This window comes from Ochotona princeps, chromosome 4 (assembly GCF_030435755.1).
Source record: "Ochotona princeps isolate mOchPri1 chromosome 4, mOchPri1.hap1, whole genome shotgun sequence".
NCBI lineage: Eukaryota > Metazoa > Chordata > Mammalia > Lagomorpha > Ochotonidae > Ochotona > Ochotona princeps.
The window spans coordinates 1,580,057-1,601,534 of NC_080835.1; the positions used below are offsets into that span (position 1 = coordinate 1,580,057).

Below are 21,478 nucleotides of genomic sequence, written 5' to 3' on the forward strand. Positions count from 1 at the left end.
ACGACGCTCTGGGGCAGACACCCCAGCCCCGTCCCGCCCTGCAGCCCCCGGAGCCCCTCCACTCCGCACCACGCTCTGGGGGAGACACCCCAGCCCCGTCCTGCCCTGCAGCCCCCGGAGCCCCTCCACTCCGCACCACGCTCTGGGGCAGACACCCCAGCCCCGTCCCGCCCTGCAGCCCCCGGAGCCCCTCCACTCCGCACCACGCTCTGGGGCAGACACCCCAGCCCCGTCCCGCCCTGCAGCCCCCGGAGCCCCTCCACTCCGCACCACGCTCTGGGGCAGACACCCCAGCCCCGTCCTGCCCTGCAGCCCCCGGAGCCCCTCCACTCCGCACGACGCTCTGAGGGAGACACCCCAGCCCCGTCCTGCCCTGCAGCCCCCGGAGCCCCTCCACTCCGCACGACGCTCTGGGGGAGACACCCCAGCCCCGTCCTGCCCTGCAGCCCCCGGAGCCCCTCCACTCCGCACGATGCTCTGAGGGAGACACCCCAGCCCCATCCCGCCCTGCAGCCCCCGGAGCCCCTCCACTCCACACCATGCTCTGGGGCAGACACCCCAGCCCCGTCCTGCCCCAGTGGAGGAAGAAGGCAGGGTGGTTGGGGCTGCCTCAGAGAGTCTCAATGGGAGAGAATGAGCCCTGCCCACCCAGGCTCGGTGAGCCCTGCCAGGCGCCCGTCCCACCCAGGTTCGATTCCCCCAGGCCCTGACACCTCACCTTCATCAGCACGGACTCGCTGAGCTTCTCTCGGTTGACAATCTTGACAGCCACCTTGTGGCAGGTGACACAGTGGATGCCCAGCTTCACAAGGCCTGTGGGGAGGGAGAGGCCACGTTCACCTTGAGCGAGGTGAGCAGGCCCCCTGCCCTTGGCCTGCCGCCCAGGTGGGCATGGTGGCAGCAGGCCCACGCTCCTGGCACACTTGTGTGTGTTTCTGTCTCGGTTTGTGGGTGCCTGCAGGTCTGTGCAGAGACCTACCTGATGCCCAGTCTGTCATGAGCCTGACAACATGGTGCCCCCACTAACCTCCTCCACCAACCCGCCATATCCCACCGAGCGTGGCTGCACCTGCACCAGGCTCAGAGCCACCTGAGCCAGGTGTTCAGGCCCTGCGCAGTCCCCAGCTGAAAGCCCCTGCTGAACCCTGGAGTGGGGAAGCTGGGCTCCCGCAGGCTGGGCCTCAGTCCCACAGGCTGTGCTCCCTCAGGGCTCCCAGGGCCTCTCACTAGCTGCTGATGATCCTCACTGGGTGTGGTCAGAGCCCCCCTGGACGCTGCCCAGCCTGCACCTGCCGCCAGGGGCCTGGGACAACAGCTGACACTCAGGCAGCAGCACAGGTCGTGACAGGGGTCCCCAGGCGAGACAGGGCCACGGAGGGGCGGAGGGAGGGCCACCCACAGCCCCTCTGCCCCACTCCCTGAGCCGGGCAGCCAGGACACTGGAAGGCGGCAGGCCCAGGAGCCAGGCCAGGGCATCACGTGCAGCCTGCCTCCCTCAGGCAGGGGCCCAGCACTGTCAGCACTGCATCTTGGGAGAGAAACGGAGGAAGACTTGGCGCTCCACAGAGCAGGGAGCTGGGACATTCCAACTGCTGTCCCGGCACAGACCGGCTGACCACACAGGGAGGGGACAGGGACAGAAGCTCTAGGCAACACAGCACTGCCTCCAGACCTGGGAAGGAAGGAGGCGCCATGGCCAGCAAGAGACACCCCGCAGGCCAGCCCCATCCCACTGCAGCTGGAGCCCAGCTGCCTGCTCACAGCTGCCAGGGAGGTGTCCAGCACACGTGTCCTGCCACCCCTGGGGTGGCCAGACTGGAGTTCCTGGCTGCAGGCTTCTGCCCGGCCCGTCCTGGCCGCTGCGGCCATGTGAGGAATGATCAGAGCATGGAGACCTCTCTCCATCTCCGGTGTGAGCCTCATGGCCACCCCGGGCCCAGCTTCCTGAAATGAAACTGGAACAGTACCACCACCAGCACCACCGACAACCTGCCCTTCCCCCGAGCAGAGAGTACTCCTGGCAACGCACTCTCCCCACTCGTGCCCACAGGTTAGCAGCCCTGCACCCAGAAAGCCAGCTCCCCGGCAAGGGAGGCATGCCCCAGCCACATGCCGGCGCCCTCAGCAGCTCTCCCAGCTCCCTCGGGGGGCGGGAGACCCCATGTGCGTGTGCCCCTAATCGCCAGCCAGCCCTCAGAGGCACCGACGGGGCCTATTTTCTAATTGTGACTTCCTCTCTAATTACCGTCTCTGCATACACACAGCACACGCAGGGGAAGCAGACACTCACCCTTAATTGCAGGGGCCGTGCAGGAACTTGGGTGGGCTTTGCAGGGCGGCGGGGGGGATGGTGGGTGTCCAAGGGTGCTATGGGGGAATTAGAAATGAGCCTGTGGGGGAGCAGGGCTGGGGCACACAGCTGAGCCCGTGAGTGTGTGTGTGTGTGTGTGTGTGTGAGAGAGAGAGAGAGAGAGAGAGAGAGAGAGAGAGAGAGAGACAGAGACAGAGACAGAGACAGAGTGCGTGTGGGGCACACAGTACCTGGGAGAAGGCATGAAAAAGCTCGGGGTAAGATCTTGCCAAGTCTTGTCCACACTCCAATCTCCCTGTCTCCCCCAGTAAATGCTCCCGTGGGAATCCCCTCATGTCACTGGGGGACACAGCCTGAGGGGTGCGGTCACCTGCTATCTGGGGAAAGGGGAAGGACAGGATCCGTTCCCCTGGAGGCCTTGGTCTGAGTGCTGACTGCCGGCCCCGCCCCAACCCTGGGACCACCACACTCCAGGATCGCTCCCCCCGACCCCCGTGAGCTCCTCCTGCCCCGTGAGCTCCTCCTGCCCCCATGAGCTCCTCCCGCAGAGGCTAGGCGGGGACCTGGACAGCATAAGACACGGGGATGGTGCTGTCCTTGGTGCTGAATAGGGCCGCAGGGCTGGCCCAGGGAGAGCCCTGCCCACAGCACCACTGCCGCCTCCCTGGGGGTCGGGCACTAGACACCTGCAGTCAGCTGGCACAGCCACCCCCCACCGCACTGCTCTCGGGTCCCTGGCTACCAGGGCCACAGCCCATGGTGACCCTCTGGGCTGCAGGCACTGTGCTCGGCTTTGCTGTCCCTGCCGCCCAAGTACCTGTCTCCCTGACGACAGAAGGGAGTCACTTCCCAGGGAATCCAAGGAGAGAGAGCACACAGAACCCCTGGAAAAGGGGGCCAGCATGGCTAGATGCCACCTACTAGAGGGTAGTCAGAAATGACCAAAGTCGGGCTCCCCGAGAAGGACATGGGCTTCTATCTAGGGACAGTCAGGTCCCCACCTCTGCAGACTCTGCCCAGAGGCTGGTAAGCCAATGGCAGTGGGTGGAGGGTGGGGCAGTTCAGGGCAGGGGCCCCTGACCGGCATAGCCATGGGCTGGATCCACAAGTAGAGTGTCCTCTGGGGCCACCCTGGCCATGCCCTTTATGTCCTCAGGATTCAATCCATCCTGTCTGACCACCAGCAGGCACCTTGACACAGGCTGTGCCAGTGTGGGGAGGGGGTTCCCCCACTTGCCCCAGCTTGCAGGGCAGCCTCTGCAGCCAGGAGACTTCCCAGCTCGGGCCCCAAAACACAGCAAGGTGCCCGCAGGAGCCTGTTCTGGAGGTAGAGCCCAGGGGCAGGAGGGGGGACTGTGGTCAGGGGTTCAAAGCCCACCCACTCAGGATGCCCTGCTCTCCGCTTTGCCCAGGGCACACACACATTCACTTTCTGATAAGAGAGGGGCAGGCTCCAGGCTTCAGCAGACACAGCCTTGCCCAGTCCCGTGGGCGCCCCACCCCGTGTCCCCTCACTGCGGGTCAGGGACCTGTGCCCACCCCAGAGCAGGGGTGGGGTAGGGTGGGGGTGTCTCTGGGAGAGGAGGACCCAGCACCAAGCAAAGGGTCCCAGGAGTGGCTCCCCTGCTCCTGCCCCAGGGCTGCTGCACCCTCTGCAGGGGTCCGCAGGGTGCGGGGACACCAAAGTGGAAACCCCTGACCCAGCGTGGGCAACCTGAGTGCCGAGGTTTCCTTCCGACTGCCAGCTGTCCCCCCCTTACTTCCTGAGAACTGGGGCCTCCCCACACCCACAGCCCTGGCTTCAGCCGTACCAGGGATCCCCAAAGTGGGCCCAGGAGACTTCATTGCTACAGGGCCCCCAAAGCCCAGATCTGTTTGTACCCGGTTAGGTGCTGCTTGTCAGGCCTGGGGGTGGACAGACCCTCCCCACACCTCCAGTTCCCAGGCTCCTGGGAAGCCAGAGAAGGCAGCTACAGGTGTCACAGGCTGGCATGACTCAGCTCAGCTTAGGACGGGAGCCTGGATACTGGGCACCAAGCAGGTGAAGGTGGAGGGAAGGGTACTGGGCCAGAACCTCAAGGTCCAGGGGCCGGAGGATCGGCAGAGTGAGCAGGCTTCTGGAGACATCCTCCAGGGCCCTGGGGTGGGGGTGAGGGCTGGGGGCCTGGCACAGCGGCTGACGGCGACGCAATGCGCGGTTGACCCACAGTGACGGTAATGGGAAACTCTCAGAACATCCCAGAAACCTGAAGAAAGGGGACGGAGAGGGCAGGGCTGGTCCTGTGGTCTCTGGGGACCCAAGGGTGCAGGTAGGGACTCCCTGGGACAGCAAGGACAGCCAGGAGGCACACCTGAGCCAGGCCTGATGCCCAACATACATATCTATACTGCATGCACACAGCAGAAGCAAGCAGACTCCCACCTCCTTGGTCAGGGCACCCCAGCACGCAGGCAGAGGTCCACCGAGAGAGGAGCCCAGCAGCCTGGGACAGCAGGAACCTGCCCTCGCCAAGCAGACGGACAGCAATCCCTCCCAGCACAGCCACCAGCCCCTTGGGGAGCAGTGAGCTGCTGTGCCTGTCCAACAGGAAGTGAGAATTCAGGAAAGCGCGCCAGGGTATTCAAGAAACGATGACGGCCGGGATGAGAAACTGCTGAAATAGTGGAAAAAGGCTAGAAGACAGGTCAGGAAGAAGAGATGTGATGAGGCAGCGAGCCCCGGGAGCCCAACCTCGGCATAACGAGAGCGTGGAATGGGCAGGACTGGGCACACTGCCCTGGCAGCGCCGGGCTCCTCGGGGGCAAAGCCCCACCCCCACGCGAGGGCCCTGTCCAGGGGACGCTTGCAGCTACACGCCAGGCGCAGGCCACGGCAAGTGAGCCCACTCACTCATTCATCCAACAGAGGTAAGAGGCAGGCGGGGGGCAGAAGACGCGCACTGGCTGCATCGGGGCAGCTGTCGAGCTGCCTGGGCCCTGGGTGAGGGTCCCTCTCCAGGAACTTGCCCTGAGCCAGCTTTCCAGCCCCAGGGCTCAGGTCTGATGGCGGTAGGTCCAGCAGAGGTCTTAAGGGAATACCCTACCTGCAGGTTAGCAACTGGGAGGAAACCAAGGGGCCAGGGACCCACCACAACGTGCAGGACTCAGAATGGAGAGGCGCTGGTCGGAGCCACAGTGAGCACACACGGTCAATGGGAACCCACGGCACCTGCAGGCAAGCCGGGAGACTGTACCACACGCAGCCCCCTGCAACCTGTGCGTGTGTGGAGGCAGGCAGCCGGGTGACAGCTTATGCCACACACCGCTGGGGCTAACAGCCTGCCCTCACAGACCCATCCATTTAGAAAGGCAGAGTGAGAGAGAGGAGAGCCATCTGCTGGCTCACTCCCTAAATGACCACAACAGCCAGAGCTGGTCTGAAGCAGGGAGCCAGGAGCTCCTTCTGAGTCCCCACGCAGGTGCAAGGGCCCGCTGCACCTCCCCTGCTGCCTTCCCAGGTGTGCTACAGGGAGCTGGATCAGAAATGGAGCAATCAGGACTCAAACCGGCACCCACACGGGGTGCCAGCTAACCTATTCTACCATGGCGCCAGCCCCTTGCAGCTGGGAAAGCCCCGCAGGGTTGACGCTGAATCCATGCTGTTTAACAACTAGCCTTGGCCTTGACCTAGGCACGAACTCAGGAGAGACGGGGTCTGCGTCCACTGGTTCACCTGCTGCCTAGAGGCCCACAGCAGCCAGGGATGGGCTCGGGGTCAAAGCCAGGTCCAGAACTCAGCCCCAGGGCTCCCAAGTGGGCAGAAGGGACCCAATTCCCTCCACCATAACCGCCATGAGCACTGCATCCTCAGCCTGCACAGGCGAGGGACGTGCCCACACCCGCCCCAGAGCCCCCGGAGCTTGTTCCCCCCCCAATGTTTCACACAAACAGCATCCAGGCTTTCCCACAGCCCCCCAGCCCCTGCCACACACACAGCAGGTGCACCACCAGCTCCCCACATGGAGCTGTCCAGGAAGGCAGGGAGAGGGGCCTCTCCCAGCCAGGACACCCCTGGTGGTGGCCACTACGCTCTCCCACCCCAGGGGCTAATTCAGAACCCAGTCCCCCTGCCCGATCCAGGCCCCAGCTCTGCCATGGAGCAGTGTGGACAAGAGCACCAGCTGCCCAACCGGCCCACCACCATTCCAAGCGAGTAAGACTACAGGACTGGGGGAGGCAGACCCGGGATGCATACAGCCAGGGCCATGAGGCCAAGGATGGCACCTGCCATGGGCATGGACATGGCTCCGTGGTGCTCACAGATGGCAGAGAATGTGTTGCTGCTGCTGTTGCCACGGGGGCAGGGGTAAGGGTGGGGGAGCAGATCGGGGTCTCCAGGGGCTGAGAGGGGGCTGTGGGATTGTGACGGCTGAGTCACACGGCAACCTTACTTAGCACTGTTTTGTTTAAAAGATTTATTTTTATTGGAAAGGCAGACAGGGGAGACACAGAAAGATCTTCCATCTACTGGTTCACTCCCTAAGTGGCCGCAACAGCTGGAGCTGAGCCGATCCAAAGCCAGGAGCTTCTTTCAGGTCTCCCGTGTGGGTGCAGGGTCCTGGTACTTGCAAAGCGAGGATTGAGCCACTGAGCCAACACACTGGGCCCCCTATTGAATAGCCTGAACCTGAACCATCGGTGCCGGCGTCGTGGTGCAGTGGGTGAAGCTGGCACCTGGTACCAGGGTGCCCAGCGGAGCCCTAGCTTCCACTCCAGCTCCCAGGTGATGGCTCCAGTGCGGGGGCCTCTGCCATCCAGGTGGGAGACCCGGACGAAGCTCCTGGTCTCAGCCATAAGGGGAGTGAGCCAGTGACAGGTCTGTGTCTCTGCGAACACTGCTTCTCCGAGTTCCGCAAGCAGAGGAAGCTGTTCTGTCTGTTCAGCCTCATGGGCAGGGAGCACCCTCCGCCAACCGCGTCCGGGCAAGGCTGCTCGTGGCCCCAGCTGGCCAAGTGGCAGACCAGACCCAGGGTCCTCTAAGGAACACTGCTCAGCCCAGCTCGGCTCGCCTGGGCTCGACCCCAGGGGTGGAGCGGGCTACAGGCTTCGTCCGCCTTCCCCAGCCAGCACCTGTGCACATGTCCTGAGTCACCGGGACGGCTCCCCAGCCCCAGGACACGGGGAGGTGTGGCAGCAGAGGCTGGTCCAGCACACTTCTGGCTTTGGTGCTTCACTGAGCCGGGGAGGGACTGCAGCGAAGGCAGCCCAGGAGGGTGTGCCCGCAGCAGCTTGCCATGGAGCTCTGGGCTGATTGTCCTGCCCCACCTAGGCAAGGGCCCCTAGTGGGAGCCATTACGTGCCAGGCTGGACCTGAGCTCAGGGCATCCACTTTGACAGGCGGGCAGGGGGCTCCTGCTCCCTTCTCAGGGCATTCAGACCCCCATCCCTATCCAGACCTTGCCAACCTCACTGTTGGGGTGGGCGGCACGGGGGGCAGCACGAACAGGGGTCCTGGACACCAGCTGGGTCGTGAGTGGTCTGTGACCACAGCAGGAGGTGTTGTACCCCCACCTGGAGGAGGGATGGGACTGCTGCCCAGGCCTCCCACAAGGCCACATCCTCCTCACCTGGGAACTCACCACACAGCGAGGGGCAAGTGTGCATGAGGAGCCGGGGGCCAGCTGGGAGTATGACCAGGTGAGCACCCAGCACTCGCACACCTGGTCCTGCCCCAGGCACAGCTGCGGCTCAGCCTGGGCTCCTTCCAGGAGGAAGGAAGGGGCTGGAGCCAGGGCCTGGCAGCAGCATCGTGGCAATGGTTGGACAGGGGAGGGCCGGTGCCCCGTGGGGCCTGTTCCCCAGCTGGAGGCAGGAGTGGGGCCACACTACTGCCCAGGGTCTCTTGCATCGTGGCTGACCCAGCTCAGGGGCTGTCACAGGGCCTGGCCAGGGACTGGCTGTAACGGTCCACAGCTGTGGCCTCCTGGAAGGTCAGCCAAAGTCCCAGGCCACAGAGCCCACCCCCTCCCCAAAGGCCCCCCAGTGGCTATCCAAGCCCAGCAGCCTCACACAAAGCCTTCTTCCCTCCTCTTGCCTGCCAAACCGCCCTCTGTTGCCATGGTGATGGCAGCAGACAGGCAGGCAGCATCCCACCGGCCCCACCCCCACCCCAGCCATTGGCCCCGAGGTCTGAGACAGGCAGACATCTCCCTCCGCCCACTGGGGCAGCAGGCGCCTCCACTCCCCTGCAGCCACGTGGGCCTGGCTGCTCCTGCAGCATCCCTCTCCCACCAGCCCAAGGAGGGCCTTGCCAGGAGGGGCAGCAGGCCCAGGGCAGTGACCCCTGCAGGGGGCAGCCAGCCCTTGGGAGGAGATGTGCCTAGCTACCCCCAGCACCGGCCGCCCTCAGTGAGTTCTGCTGTCCCTGTGTGTCCGAGGCCCAGGGGCTCCAAGCCAGACCAGCACCCCAACACCAGGGGCCTTGGGGCCCTAAGGAAGCCAGTGCCGGCGGCTTCCCCTTCTTTCTGGCTGTTGAGAAACCTGGGGTGTGCCCTCTCATGCAGTGGTCCATGGCGCTGTCCCCACGGACAGAATACCCGGAATGCTCCCCTCCGCCCTGCAGGCTGGCGGGGGCGGGGCCGGGAAGTGGAGCCTGCCCTAAGACACCAGACCTGAGTTAGCTTCCATATGCAAACAGCCCTGATCACTCAATGAAAAACACCCCCTAGCTTCTCAACGGGTCATCCCTTAATAAAAGAGCTGTACAAAGCCCCCCTCCACCCACCAACAGCCTCCAGAGTGCCCTCCCCAGCTGCCAGTGTCAGCTGCTAAGGCCTCCAAATGGGAGACCAGTGGGAAACTGAGGGAGACAGAACTGGGAGGCCTCAGCCCTTGCACCAAGCTGTAACCTGGTAATACGGCACCCTGGACCTCCCCAGGGAGTGGCACGGACATGCAGCAGGGCTCTGGAGGAGAGGTGGGCCGGCCCCCAGCTGCGGGAGAGGCAGGGAGGTCGTGAGGGGATGGTAAGGGGCCAAGCCATGGTGGACCTGAACCTGCTCCCACTGTGGGGGCTCCCACTGGGGAGGGGGCGCCCCTGGGGAAGGGCCCTCTTCCCTCCTTCGTAGGCAGTGGCTGGCACGGAGACCAGAGGTGGTACAACAGCCACGGGGGTCGGGGGGCAGTGCTGGCCTGAAGGATCCCCCCTCAGGCAGCTCCATGCCCACCGGCTGTCCCTGGGCTTCACGCGTGCTGTGAACTCGTAGCATCAGGGTCACTCTGGGCAGACTGGGGACAGCGGCCTCCCTGTCCCTCCCCAGCTGGCCCACCTGGGAACCACTCTCCTGGAGGGAAGGGTTCAGCTCCAGCCATCACTTGTATTGGCTGGTTCTGGCAATCAGGGCTTTGGACCTGGCCCTGCCGCAGGCTTCTGGCCAGTGCAGTGTCCAGCAGGCATGCTGGCTCAGCTGCAGAAGCCAACTGCAGGGAACCTGGAAGCAAGGGGGCTTCACAGGGCAGGCAGGAGTGCAAGGGGAGAGAAGGGCGACCCTCTCGGGACTCCACAGGGAGTCAGGCCCACACTGTCTGTGGACCCCATAGTAACAGAGGAGACAGCCATTAGCTGCCTGGGTCCTGGGGGTGGACAGAGTGGCAGCCACCCTAGTGAGGGTCCAGTTGGTACCTGCACAGCTGGCCTGCAGCCACACCCCCTGCCTCTCCGTGGCCCCAGGGAGGGACCGTCCTAGGGAAGTCCCAGGGAGCTCCCACCTGTCCCCCCAACACTGACCGCCACAGCCGGAGCACACACACACAGACACACACACTCCTCTCTGAGCCACCTCCTCCTCCTCGGGCACCCCAGGCCCAGTCACACCACCCGGCTCTTCCCAGCTGGTCACCATGCCCAGACCCAGGCAGCACTCAAGGTCCTGCCTGGCAGGGGACAGTCCTGCACTGAGAGGACTATGGTGGGGCTGCCTGCCACAGGAGGCCTCGGGGCTCCTGACAGCCAGCGCAGCCAGCACCCTCTGCTGACCCAGAGGGCCAGGTCCACGGCTGCTCCCATATGCCATGCATCTGACGCCCCTCAGGTCAGCTCAGGACAGAGCCTGTGAGGAGGGCCGGCAGGAAGTGCAGAGCAGGTGGGCAGGGCAGGAGGTCCAGAGGCCACTGTACTCCCATAGGCTCAGCACCCCAATCACCTGCCCCCGGGGCGGCCAGGCCAGCACTGCCTTCCCAGGGGGCAGGAGCAGGAGACCCCTGGCCATTCGCTCCTGGCAAATCCCTCCTGCAGACACAGCTGTGCACGCTCTGTGGCCAGCACGGGGCATCTCCCTAGAGGAAGGGTCAGGGCCCAGCGCAGCTGGAATCCCTGGGTGCCCTCCCTCCCCACCGTCAGGAGTTGTGATGGTAGCCAGGGTGGGGGTGGCACCCACATCCCGAGTCAAGAGCAGTGCTAACACCATGGCCTTCAGATTCCCGGGGGGCTGGCCACGGCTACTCTATCCTGGCCCCCCAAGTCCCTGCAGGAATAGTGACCTCCTCAGGGACCCAGGCCCCTCTGGGAGAGGCACACAGACACCCCGCCTGCAAGGGCATGGAGGCTGTGGCTAGGGGGACACCAGGAGGGCCTGCTGTGGACAGGAGCCAGATAATCCATGTCCTTGCGGGTAATAATAGCACCTGCTTAGCGGGCAGAAGGCAGGTCAGGGAGAGGCAGAGACCCCTGGCCCTGGTCTCACGGCCAGGGGCTAGGGCCACCTCACCCCAACACCCCCCACTGCTGCGGCTGGATGGCGAGATTGCTAGCAACAAGCCCACACATCCATCTCAGAGCCACACCTGAGCCCTTCCTGTCCCTGCTCCCCAAGGAAAAGCGGGCCCCCAGAGACGGGAGGGGTCCTGAGCTGGAAGCCTGTGGGTGGGAGCCAGCTTGCAGTACCCTGGGCCCCACACGTCCTGCAGGCCTGGGGGTGCGGTCTGATGCAGGATGGGGCGGGGCCCAAGGCCGGCTGCCCACTGGACTCACCCCCAGGGCCTGGCTGGAGATGCTGGGACCCCGGGGCACTCCTGTGCGGCAGGGAAGGGGCCTGCCCACACTGTCCTTTGGCCTGGGCTTGAAGCTGTGGGAAGAATGAGGGGACCTCCATCTAGATAGATACTCTAGGGTTGTGTACCAGGCCCATCCCTCCCCCTTGGTCCATGGCCAAGGGCTCTGGGAGCCACGTGGGCCCCGGGTTCTCTCTGGCAGGACTGATACCCAGCATCCGCGCAGGTGAAGGGGGCTGAGCCCTCCTCATCCACCCCTGGGGTCCCACAGACCCTCACCCGCTGTACCCAGCCCAGCTCCAGCTCCAGAAGGGGGTTGCCTAGGTCAGACAGGTTGCCAAGGGCAGGGGTGACCACTTCCACAGCTGCCACACCCTGCATCCCTGGGTCTGGGGACCACAGTGCTCCAAGAGCCCCTCCCATCACCAAGCCAGCCAGACCCCAGGGTTGGGGGGCAGTGCACTGGGAAGGGGCCCTGGCCCCACAGAGCAGGCCCCCTGCAAGACCCTGGGGTCACCATCCACACACTATGCACCTGCTGCCAGCCTGGGGAACCTTCCATCTGTGCGCCGGTGGTGAGCTGCAAATCCCCAGGATTTGGGGTTTAGTGTCCGCCAACCTTGCATCTGACAGAAGCCCTCCCCCTGCAGGGATGACCCGGCAGCTGGGCCTGGCCTGCTGCCCATCAGCAGCCTCCTGGGGCCGCCTTTGGAGCAGCCAAGCCTCTGCGGCCTCCAGCTGCCCTGTCCCAGGCGGCCACCTGCTCCATCCTCTGGTGGGAGATTAACCTGGTGGGGGAGGGCCCTGGAGGAGGCTCTGTCAGGAAGCACTGACCGGCTCCAGGCTCTCTGCTCTCAACACAAGCTCCATCTGTCCACGGCCACCTCTCGACCACCCCAGGGCTGCAGCCCGAATTCCTGCAGTCCTCTGGCAGCAACAGCCCTGGGGTGGGCAAGGGACTCCTCCACCACGTGTGTCTGCCCCCGCCTCAGGGGGCCCTGGACCCACAGGTGGGCAGCAGCACCTCTCCTTGGGGAGGTGAAAGAGGGCTGTGAGGACCAGGCATGTCAGCCCCACATGGGGTCCGCTGACTGCCACAGGCCCAGAGTATGCCAGCCCCAGAGCTCCACTCCCCAGCAGCAGGCCACAGCAGGCTCGCTCCGGGCAGTGGGGCAGGGGGAGGGGGGACAAACTCAGCGAGGCGGGGGCGTGAGGCCAACTGACCCTTCCCTCAGCCACCCCTCCCTGGGGCTGAGCTGGACAGCTCCCAGGCCAGCAGCCTCCTGGCTCGGGGAGGACCCGTGGCGGTGGGCGGCTTTCTCTGCAGATGGTGCAAGGCTCTCCAGGGAATGCAGGAGCCCTGAGCTCACCCCCCACCCCAGCTCACTCAGTCACTCGGCCCCTGCCGTATAAACCCACCACCAGGTGCCCGACATGTTAGTGGCTAACACAGGTGAACAAACACAAATGCAATGCAAACACGTATGAAGTGAACCCCAGAGTACCAAACACACCTGCACACACGAGTCAGGGGAACAGGCTCACTCCCTGCGCCCAACGTGCCTTAACACCACATGGGGGCCCGGCGCCCGGGGCCAGCTGGGCTGCACCGTGCTAGGGCCTGGCCCATGAGTCCCACCTGGCTGAGTCAGGGTGGCCCGGCCAGTTCTCTCCTGGCAAGAAGCACGACGGGCCACAGGAGGGATGGCTGCCAGGCCTGCAGCCCCGACAAAGCCAAAAGCTGGAGGCCACCTGGGCAGGTGCCGTCCTCCATGGCACAGGTGGCCAAGGAGGGCTGGAGGGTGCAGGCCCTGCTCACGGCCATGGCCTGTCCCAGACAGAGGAGGGGAATCTGCCTAGCAGTCCGGAAGGCAGAGCTGACCACCACCACACCCTGACCTGGCAGGGGGCCTGTGTCTCCATGACCAAGTAAGGGGCCAGCGCTGGGGTAAGGTGGGGCAAAGGCATCCCAGATGGGCGGTAGTTCGAGTCCTGGCTGCTCCACTTCCCACCTAGCTCCCTGCTTATGGTCTGGGAAGGCAGTAGAGGACGGGCCAAGTACTTCGGGTGGGTGACCTGGAAGAAGCTTCTGCCTTCGGCCTGGGCCAGCCCCGGACACTGTGGCCATTCAGAGAGCGAAAACCAGCAGACAGAAGATCTTTCTCTCTGTCTCTCCTTCTCTCTGTATATCTGCCTTTCCAATAAAAATAAGTAAATCTAAAAGTAATAATAATAAAAAGGGATCCAGTTCTGGGCTGTCCAGCTAGCACAATGCCCAGGGCGCAGTACCACATCCCCTCCTGCGTGGCCAGGACAAGGGAGACAGTGAGCCAAGGGCCCAGGGAGCCCCCCCAGCCCCCAGCCACCTGGCTTCACTCTCAGCTCATCTCAGACCTGGCCAGCCTGAGCCAGGGTGGTGGCTGACGCCCTCAGCCCCTCCAGCTCCCAGCAGCCAAGGACGCCCTGCCCCCACACAGTCCCACCTCTAAAGGCCCAGGATCGTCACCTGCCACTGACTGGGCCCACAGGAGCCCAGCACAGACAGGGCGAGCCTTAGCCCAAGCACACCACACCTAGTTCCACTAGCCACTGACACACACAGGCCCAGCCTGCAGCCCAGGACTGCTGGCATGAGGCAGGCTCGGGCTCTGCCTGGGCCTCCCTGGGCCCTGGATGAGATGGGGAGCCTCCTGCCGATGGCCAGGCCTTGAGCAACACTGTGCCGTGGGCAGGGCCAGCCCAGAACACTGGCCCTCAGCGGTGGCAGAACAAGCCCTCCATCAGGCAGGCTGAACACAATATCAGCTTTGTCCCTGCAGCCCAGCCCAGCCCAGCCTCCGTCTGGCCCTGAGGTCAGGGCCGACCAGCCGGGCTGGCATCCCTGGGGCACCGCCACAGGGCACAGCAGGGTTTGTCTGGAGCCTGGCACACTCAGCTTCCCATGGAACCCTTGGAGAGCCAACAGGTGCCCATGCTGCCCCAAGCCCATGAAAGCTCCCCTGATTCCACAACAGGGTCCAGGGGTTCACAGTTTTCTGCTGGGCTGAAGGTGCAGGATTGCCCGGTTAAGTCCAAGTGGCCCAGGAGCAGCAGGTCCACGCCTGGCTGGGTGCTGGCGTCCTGCAGGACTAGTGGCCAAGTCAGACGTCTTTCTCACCGCTCACTGCAGTCCCCAAGGGGGCTTCCTGGGGACCCGGCCGGCCTCAGTGTCTGGCACCTGCCCTGCCTGTTGGCCTGCCCATTACACAAACACTGGGGCAGGACTCAGGCCCTATGGCCACACCAAGACCACAGGGCACAGGCTCGCTGAGGCCCAGGCCTGGGGAAAGGCCAGGGCCAGCACTGGTCACTGCTGCTATGGGCAGCAGGCACCAGCCCCAGCATCCCTGAAGGCAGCTGCTCAGGGCCAGAGGCGCACACCACAACTGCCAGGTGCCCAGGGCAATGACCGTGATCCCTGGCTACCAGGAGGGCAAGGGAGGAGTCTCAGAGCCCGGGGTCTGGGTAGATGGCACAGCCCACAGCACCACAGCAGTGCAGATCACTTGCAGAGCAGGCAGCACGTGGGACACTGAACTCGCGACAATTCCCAACACGACACGCACCAGACACCGCGAGCAGCCTGCACAGCCTCATCTGCTAAGGGCCTCGAGGAGACACATGAGCCTCAGCCCATGTAAGCCGGCATCGGGATGGCACAATGACCGGCCGGCCAGCGTGTGTGTGCCCTCGGCCCAGCAGACGCTCCCGGCATGGACAGCCTCCAGCCTCGGCACAGCCTTCACCAGGGCCATCAATGAGGCAGCAAGACCTCTGTCCACGGGACAGCCCCCTGCCCCAAGGCCAGCTCTTAGCCCAGGAGGGGGGGCCTGGGTACACCCTGAAGCCCCTCTCCAAGCTCAGCCACCGGTGGGCACAGGCAGTTCCCCGTCCCAGGTCCTGCACACCCAGGGTTGTCTGTGGGCTTTGCAAACCAGCCTGAGGAAACCCGACAGGGAGCGGACTGCCCGCCCACCTGGGGGACTCCCAGCACACGCAAGCACCTGCACTGAGCGACTCCCGCCTCTGCCCTGCCCCTCCTGCCACACACCTGCACTGAGCGACTCCCGCCTCTGCCCTGCCCCTCCTGCCACACACCTGCACTGAGCGACTCCCGCCTCTGCCCTGCCCCTCCTGCCACACACCTGCACCCCCGTCTGCCCCTTCCCTCATTCCCTCCACATCCCACGCCTCACGTCTCCGCTCACCTGTCCCACCCTCCCTGCCCCGGCTTTCACCTTCCCTGGCTCGTCACCCCAGCCTGCTCAGTAGCCTGCTGGCCACAAGCTCCCTTGAGGCCAGTGGAGGGCAGCCCTGACCCCTCCCACACTGACCTGCTACCTGAGGCCCAGCCCGGCTAGCTGGCGGGCAGCCCTCAGCCCCAGGCCCACCCTGCCCACCTCCTCTCTTCCCCAGGAACCAGGGCCTCCCGTAATGGCCCAGACCTCCACCGGCCCAGGCTGCGGGGTCCACTGAACCCCTTGGTGCGAATCAAGCCCTGGTCTGGGTCCCAGGCCATATTCCTCGCTCCCTCCAGCTCTGAGCGTGTCTCTGCCATGGGGGACATTTGTGAGGGGCCAGGTGCATCTCCACTCCACAGCGGCACCTGCCCCTAACAGAATCAACTGGGCCAGAGGCCAGTACGGCCAGCGAGGACGCACCCTGGGGCTGCTGACCATTTTGGCTCTGCTTGGCACTGGGTTTGGTGCCTCCAGTCCTCAGACGGCCACACCTGCCCCAGTACCACCGCAAGTGACAGGAGCCTCACCCAGCCCAGAAGCTTAAGGCAGGCCAGACTGGACAGAGGGTGGGCTGGGGGCTAAGCCGTAGTGGGACAGAGGACAGGCAACTGCACCGGACTCCCGAGTCAATCGGCAGGGCCTCTGCTGGGAGGACAGGCCCAGGGCCCACAGGCACACACGCTGCAGCTCCTGTCCAGCCCCAGGCGCCCTGGCCAGCAGGGAGTGCACGCGCACAGGCCCTTTGTACCCGGCCACCGCCACGGCCACGGAACCTCCTGCAGTTAGCGCAGAGCTGCGGCAGCTCCGGCCAGGCGCCCGGAGCCCCTGCCCACGGCCGCCGCGCGCCCTGCCTAACTCACTGCTGTCATCACTTACACGCCGGCGCTTCCTTCTAATAACATTTTATGGGAACCGTAATTAGGTTACCCACTGCCTCCTGCGTGCTGCTGCCCGCGGCCCTGCCTTCGCCCAGCACGGCTGCATCTCCCCGGGACACGGGACGCAGCTGTCCCGCGCTCCCACCCCCACAGCAGCTGGAGAGCCCAGCCTCGGCTCCACCACAGCCCCTGCCCGCCCCAGGCCCTGGGGTCTGGCTCCCAGCTCTGCCTCCAGGCGCCCCCATGGGCAAGGAGCTGACCAGGCCTCGGGTCCCCCACCCAGCAGCACCCCCTCCCCCTCTGCTCGGCTTGCCTGCCTGCCTTGGGTCTACACAAGTTCCCCGAGAGGGAGAAGCCGGTCAGCGGCCGGCGGACCTCCGCGCGGCCCTGGGAGAAGAAAGAAAATGGCTGAGTGCACAGCCTCCGACAAAGGCGACTCTGAGCGAGCCCGGCTGACCAGATGACGGGGCTGGCCGGGCCCCAGCAGGCTGGGCAAGGCGGCCCCAGCGCAAGGGTGGCGGGGCTCACGGACCCCTCGCCTGTGCCCCCCGGAAGACGGCCAGATCCCGCCGCACATCCCCTCCTCCCCAGCAGGCTCGGGTCTGTCCCAGCGCCAGCACCCTCGCCGTCCCCGGGGACGCGGCGTCGCAAGCACCCTGGCCAGAGGCTGCAAGGCGCGCCGGGCGCTGTCCAGCCTCTGCGGCCCCGCGCGCTCGCACCCAGCGCGGGAGCTCGGCCGGGGCCCCGCGCGCGCGGGGGCGGGGGTCGCCGAGGCCGGGGCACAGCTGCGCGGGCGGCCGCGACAGACGGCAGATGGGCGGCCGGCAGGCCCCCTCCTCCGCGGCACAATGGGCACGACGCGGCCGGCGCGCACCTGCAGCGGGGCCCGGCCCGGCCCGTGCGCCCCCGCACACCGCGTCCTTGGGGCCGCGCCCGGCGACCGCAGCCGCGGCGGCCGGGGGCCCCGGGAGCGCACGGGCCGCCCATTGTTCGCGCGGCCGGGCCGGGCGGGCCGGGCCCGCACAGCTCTCCACGCTGGCCGCCCCCCGACGCCCGCCCGCCCACCCGCGCGCGCGCACGCACCTGTCTGCCCCTTGCCCAGCGTCTTCTCCAGCCGGTAGGGCCCCACATACTGCGCGTGCTGCGCCCCGCCGCCGTCCTTCCCCGTCGATGACATCGCTCCCGGGCCGGCGCCGGCCAGTGGGCGCCCGGCCGCGCGGGCAGGGAGGGGCCGGCCGGCCGCGCGTCCGCTCCGCCGTCCGCGCCCAGCGGCCCGCGGCGCCCCCCCGGCGGCCCGCACCCCCGCGCTCCACCCGCGCCGCGCCCGACGCGGCCCCGTGCGAGGCCCGGCCCGCGGCGTCGCCTCCGCCTGGTCGAGAGGACAGGGCGGGCGGGGGCACTAGGCTTCCGCCGCCGCCGCCGCCGCCGAGGCCCGCGCCCCGCGCCCCCCGCGCACGCCCGTCCGCGGCCGCGCAACCGAGCCGAGCCGAGGCGAGCCGAGCCGCTCCACCGAGCGGCCGAGCCGAGCGGAGCCGAGCGGACGGAGCCGAGCCGAGAGGCCGAGCCGAGCGGAGCCGAGCGGAGCCGAGCGATCGAGACGAGCGGAGCCGAGCGGAGCCGAGAGGACAGAGCCAAGCCGAGCGGTCGAGCCGAGTGCAGCCGAGCGGACAAAGGCGAGCCGAGCGGAGCCGAGCGGAGCCGAGCGGGCAGAGCCGAGCCCGAGCTGACGGAGCCGAGCGGACAGAGCCGAGCCGAGCGGATCCGAGCCCGAGCTGAGCCGAGCCAAGCCGAGCCCGAGCGACCCGCAGCTGGCTGGCTGCAGTGGCGGGCGCCGGGAATGCCGCGTACCGGTCTGTCAGAGACGCTCGCCCGTCGGCGCCGCCCTCCCTGGCCGCCCCTCGCGGCCTCCCCCGGGTCCGCCCGGCCGCGCGGGTGCTGAGGAGAGCTCAGCTGTGAGAGGAGGGCCGGCCGAGGCCTTTGAAGCGCACCGCCGGGGCGCAGAGCGCGTGGGCGGCGGCCTCAGGTTTTGAGGGTTGGAAGGAGGTCGCCCCGTGAGGAGGGTGACTGGGGCACGCGGGGGCGGCGTGGGGACCAGCCCTCTGCGGACGTGCCCCGGTGCCAGCCCGACCCGGGCCTTGGCCGAGAGGCCCTGCTCTGGGGCCTGAGCCTTGGCTTGGCGCTGTTTGTGGGGCCAGGCCTGGAGGGGCCGCGCTCTGTCCAAGGTGCTGGGAGAGGCCGTGAGGGCCGGGCTGGGACCTGCACCGCTTCGACCCCGGGGGTCTGTAGGCAGATTGCACCTGCAGACCCCTGCTGCTCCCATTTGTGTGCCGGCCTGAATAGGGCCACTGAAGGCTTTGCCACTGAATTTATTTCTTTGCAAGGCAGAGTTACAGAGATCTGACACCGGTTCATTCCCCAGATGGCCACAGCAGCCAGGGCTGGGCGCAGCCAAAGCCAGGGGCGCTCTTCTGGTCTCCCACGTGGGCTTAGGGCTCCAAGCACTTGGGGGGCTATCCCGGAAGCAACACGCTGCCGCCTACCCCACCCCCACTTCCTCTGAGTTTACAGGGTCTGGGGCGCCGGACTCGGGGAATTATGAAGCAAGGAGGGAAGATCTGGCCCAGGTGTACACAGGAGAGGGTTATGTGCAGACCAGGACCAGTGTGGCCAGCTACCGGGGGAGGGAGGTTGGGCACCTGTGTCTGCTGGACAGGCCCAGGACTGTTCCCAGCTGCAGACACCACCACACTCGTCCTTCTGGGGCCTGCCGGCAGGAAATGCACAGAGCCAGGCCGGGGAAGGGGGCATGGAGCTTCTGCGTGGTGGGCAGCGCCTCCTCTGCTCCCCACCACCGCCCACCACTGCTTCTCACTACCCCCTGGGGGCTCTCCTTGGCTCTCCTCCACTCCTGCTGTCCCCACAGCCTGTGCAGATTGCTGGGCCTGGGCCCTGCCTCTTGCCCTCTGGCATGGCCGGGTCCCTGTGGAACCCACCTCCGTCCAGGCCAGGGGCCAGCCCCCAATGGCACCTGTCTGTGGAATATGGCACAGCTCCCAAACCTGGCATCACTGCACAGCACGCTCCTCTGCTTGAGGGGCGTCAAGAGTAGGACCCTCATAGCCAGCGTGCAGGTGGCCGCATCTGGGAGGCTTGGTGCTGGGGTGCCAGGAGTGGGGTGCCCCTTCGGCAGTCAGCTGCTGGAGTTTGTCACATCAGCAGCAGACAAGTCCCAGGAACACACCAGTCAAAAAGATTTCCTTTTTTTTTAAAAAAAAAGAGATTTATTTTGGGGGGGGAAGTTAGATATACAGAGAGGAGGAGAGACAGGAAGATCTTCCATCTGATGATTCACTCCCCAAGCTGCTGCAATGGCTGAAGCTGAGCTGATCCGAAGTCAGGAGCCCGAAGCCTCTTCCGGGTCTCCCACACAGGTACAGGATCCAAGATTTGGGGCTGTCCTTGACTGCTTTCCCAGACCACAAGCAGGGAGCTGGATGGGAAATGGAGCAGCTGGGACACAAATCAGCACCCATATGGGATGTTGATGCTACAGTAGGAGGATTAGCTACTAAGCTACCACACCAGCCCCAACACTAAAATGTTCCTTTATGAAGCATCTGGGTGCTCGGTGTAACAGCATAGCCTAGCGGCTAAAGTCCTTGCTTTGAATGTGCCGGAATCCAGTATAGGAACAGGTTCCTGACCTGGGTGGCCTGCTCCCCACCCAGCTCCCAGCTTGTGGCCTGGGAAAGCAGTCAAGGACAGCCCAAAGCCTTGGGACCCTGCACCCACGTGGGAGACCTGGAAAAAGTTCCTGGCTCCTGGCTTCGAATCAGCTCAGCTCCAACAGTTGTGGCCACGTGGGGAGGGAATTAGTGGATGGGAGATCTTCTTCTCTGTCTCTCTTGCTCTCTATATATCTGACCTTCTGTTATGGGTGCAGCCAGTGACAGCCAGCACCCATTGACAGTGGGCTAAGGAGTTGATTAGTGCTCCTTGGATAGACAGGAACAGGAACTGGGCTTGTGGCTAAAAACACCTAGACTAATCGGACTCATCTGTACCCAATACCCTGCTAAATGAGGACGTGGGGGAAGAGTATATAAGGAGAGGAGAAGGAGCAATAGAGAGACTTCGCAGAGACTTCCATCATCACTGGTCTCCTGTCGGTGCTTCATCCCAGACCCTCTCCCTGTCCACGTTACTGGCTCTGCTGGCCGGAGCATTTATGGTCCCCGTGTGCTGCTTAGATGGGACAGTGGATATAGTAGTGTTGTTTCTGGTTTGTGTGCTATCAGGAGTTCCAGGAGAGGTGAGGCCTGGCAGTGATGGAATGTGGGCGGAGAAGCCAGGGAAAGGTGTCTGCAGCTTTGGAAGTGTGTCCAGGTTATCTGTTTCACGTCTCTTAGGACAACTTACATTGTTGGGGAAGCGGACATAGGTCTTCAGCTTAACGGATGGACTTAAGGATAATGACCATTTATTCCTCTTGGGGTTATGTTTGGTTGGATTGCCATATGGACTTATGATTTGCTATTTCTGGTGTGTTCTATTATCACCAAGCTTGGTTAATAAAGACTCCTTAATAAACCTTAGACATGGCTGGTGTGATCTCGCTCACCCCGAAACACTTCAATTAAAAAGAGAGAGAGAGCGAGCATGTGTCCTGGCTGCTTCACTTCCCAAATCCAGCCCCTGATCATGGCCTGGGAGGGCAGCAGAAGATGGCCCAAGTGTTCGGACTCCAGAGGCAGTGAGGGGGGCATCTTGTGGTGGGCAAGGACCCCAGGACACCCTCCTGGGCAAGCCTGTGCTGCCCAAGCTGGTCGCTTCTCCAGGAGCAGCAGTCTGCACTTCAGCCCTGGGGGACATCAGTCCAGTGCAGCGCCTCTCCGCCCGCCCCCCGTCGCCCCGTCCCATCACCGTGGGCTCGGCTTCGGGTTGGGCTTTGCTCAGTGTGGTTCTGTCACCATGGGCTGCTC

At 65.0% G+C, this 21,478-nt stretch overlaps 1 protein-coding gene across 15 annotated transcripts in view; it reads right to left on the minus strand.

Moving 5' to 3' along the window:
* Window positions 1–17,999, minus strand: part of BRSK2 (BR serine/threonine kinase 2) — a 34,858-nt gene extending 16,859 nt beyond the window's left edge. For 5 of the 15 annotated variants that reach the window (XM_058662363.1, XM_058662357.1, XM_058662361.1 and 2 more), the window contains exons 1-2: window positions 17,580–17,930; window positions 719–813 (exon numbers count right to left, since the gene is read on the minus strand). In XM_058662363.1, coding sequence (XP_058518346.1) covers window positions 719–813; window positions 17,580–17,673 — 189 coding nt within the window. In that variant the 5' untranslated portion in view covers window positions 17,674–17,930. Of the gene's footprint in view, window positions 1–718; window positions 814–2,997; window positions 3,115–17,579 lie in introns of those variants that run through there. The other 10 variants (XR_009245219.1, XM_058662362.1, XM_058662365.1 and 7 more) reach the window with 5 other exon arrangements.
* Window positions 18,000–21,478: the final 3,479 nt, after the last annotated feature.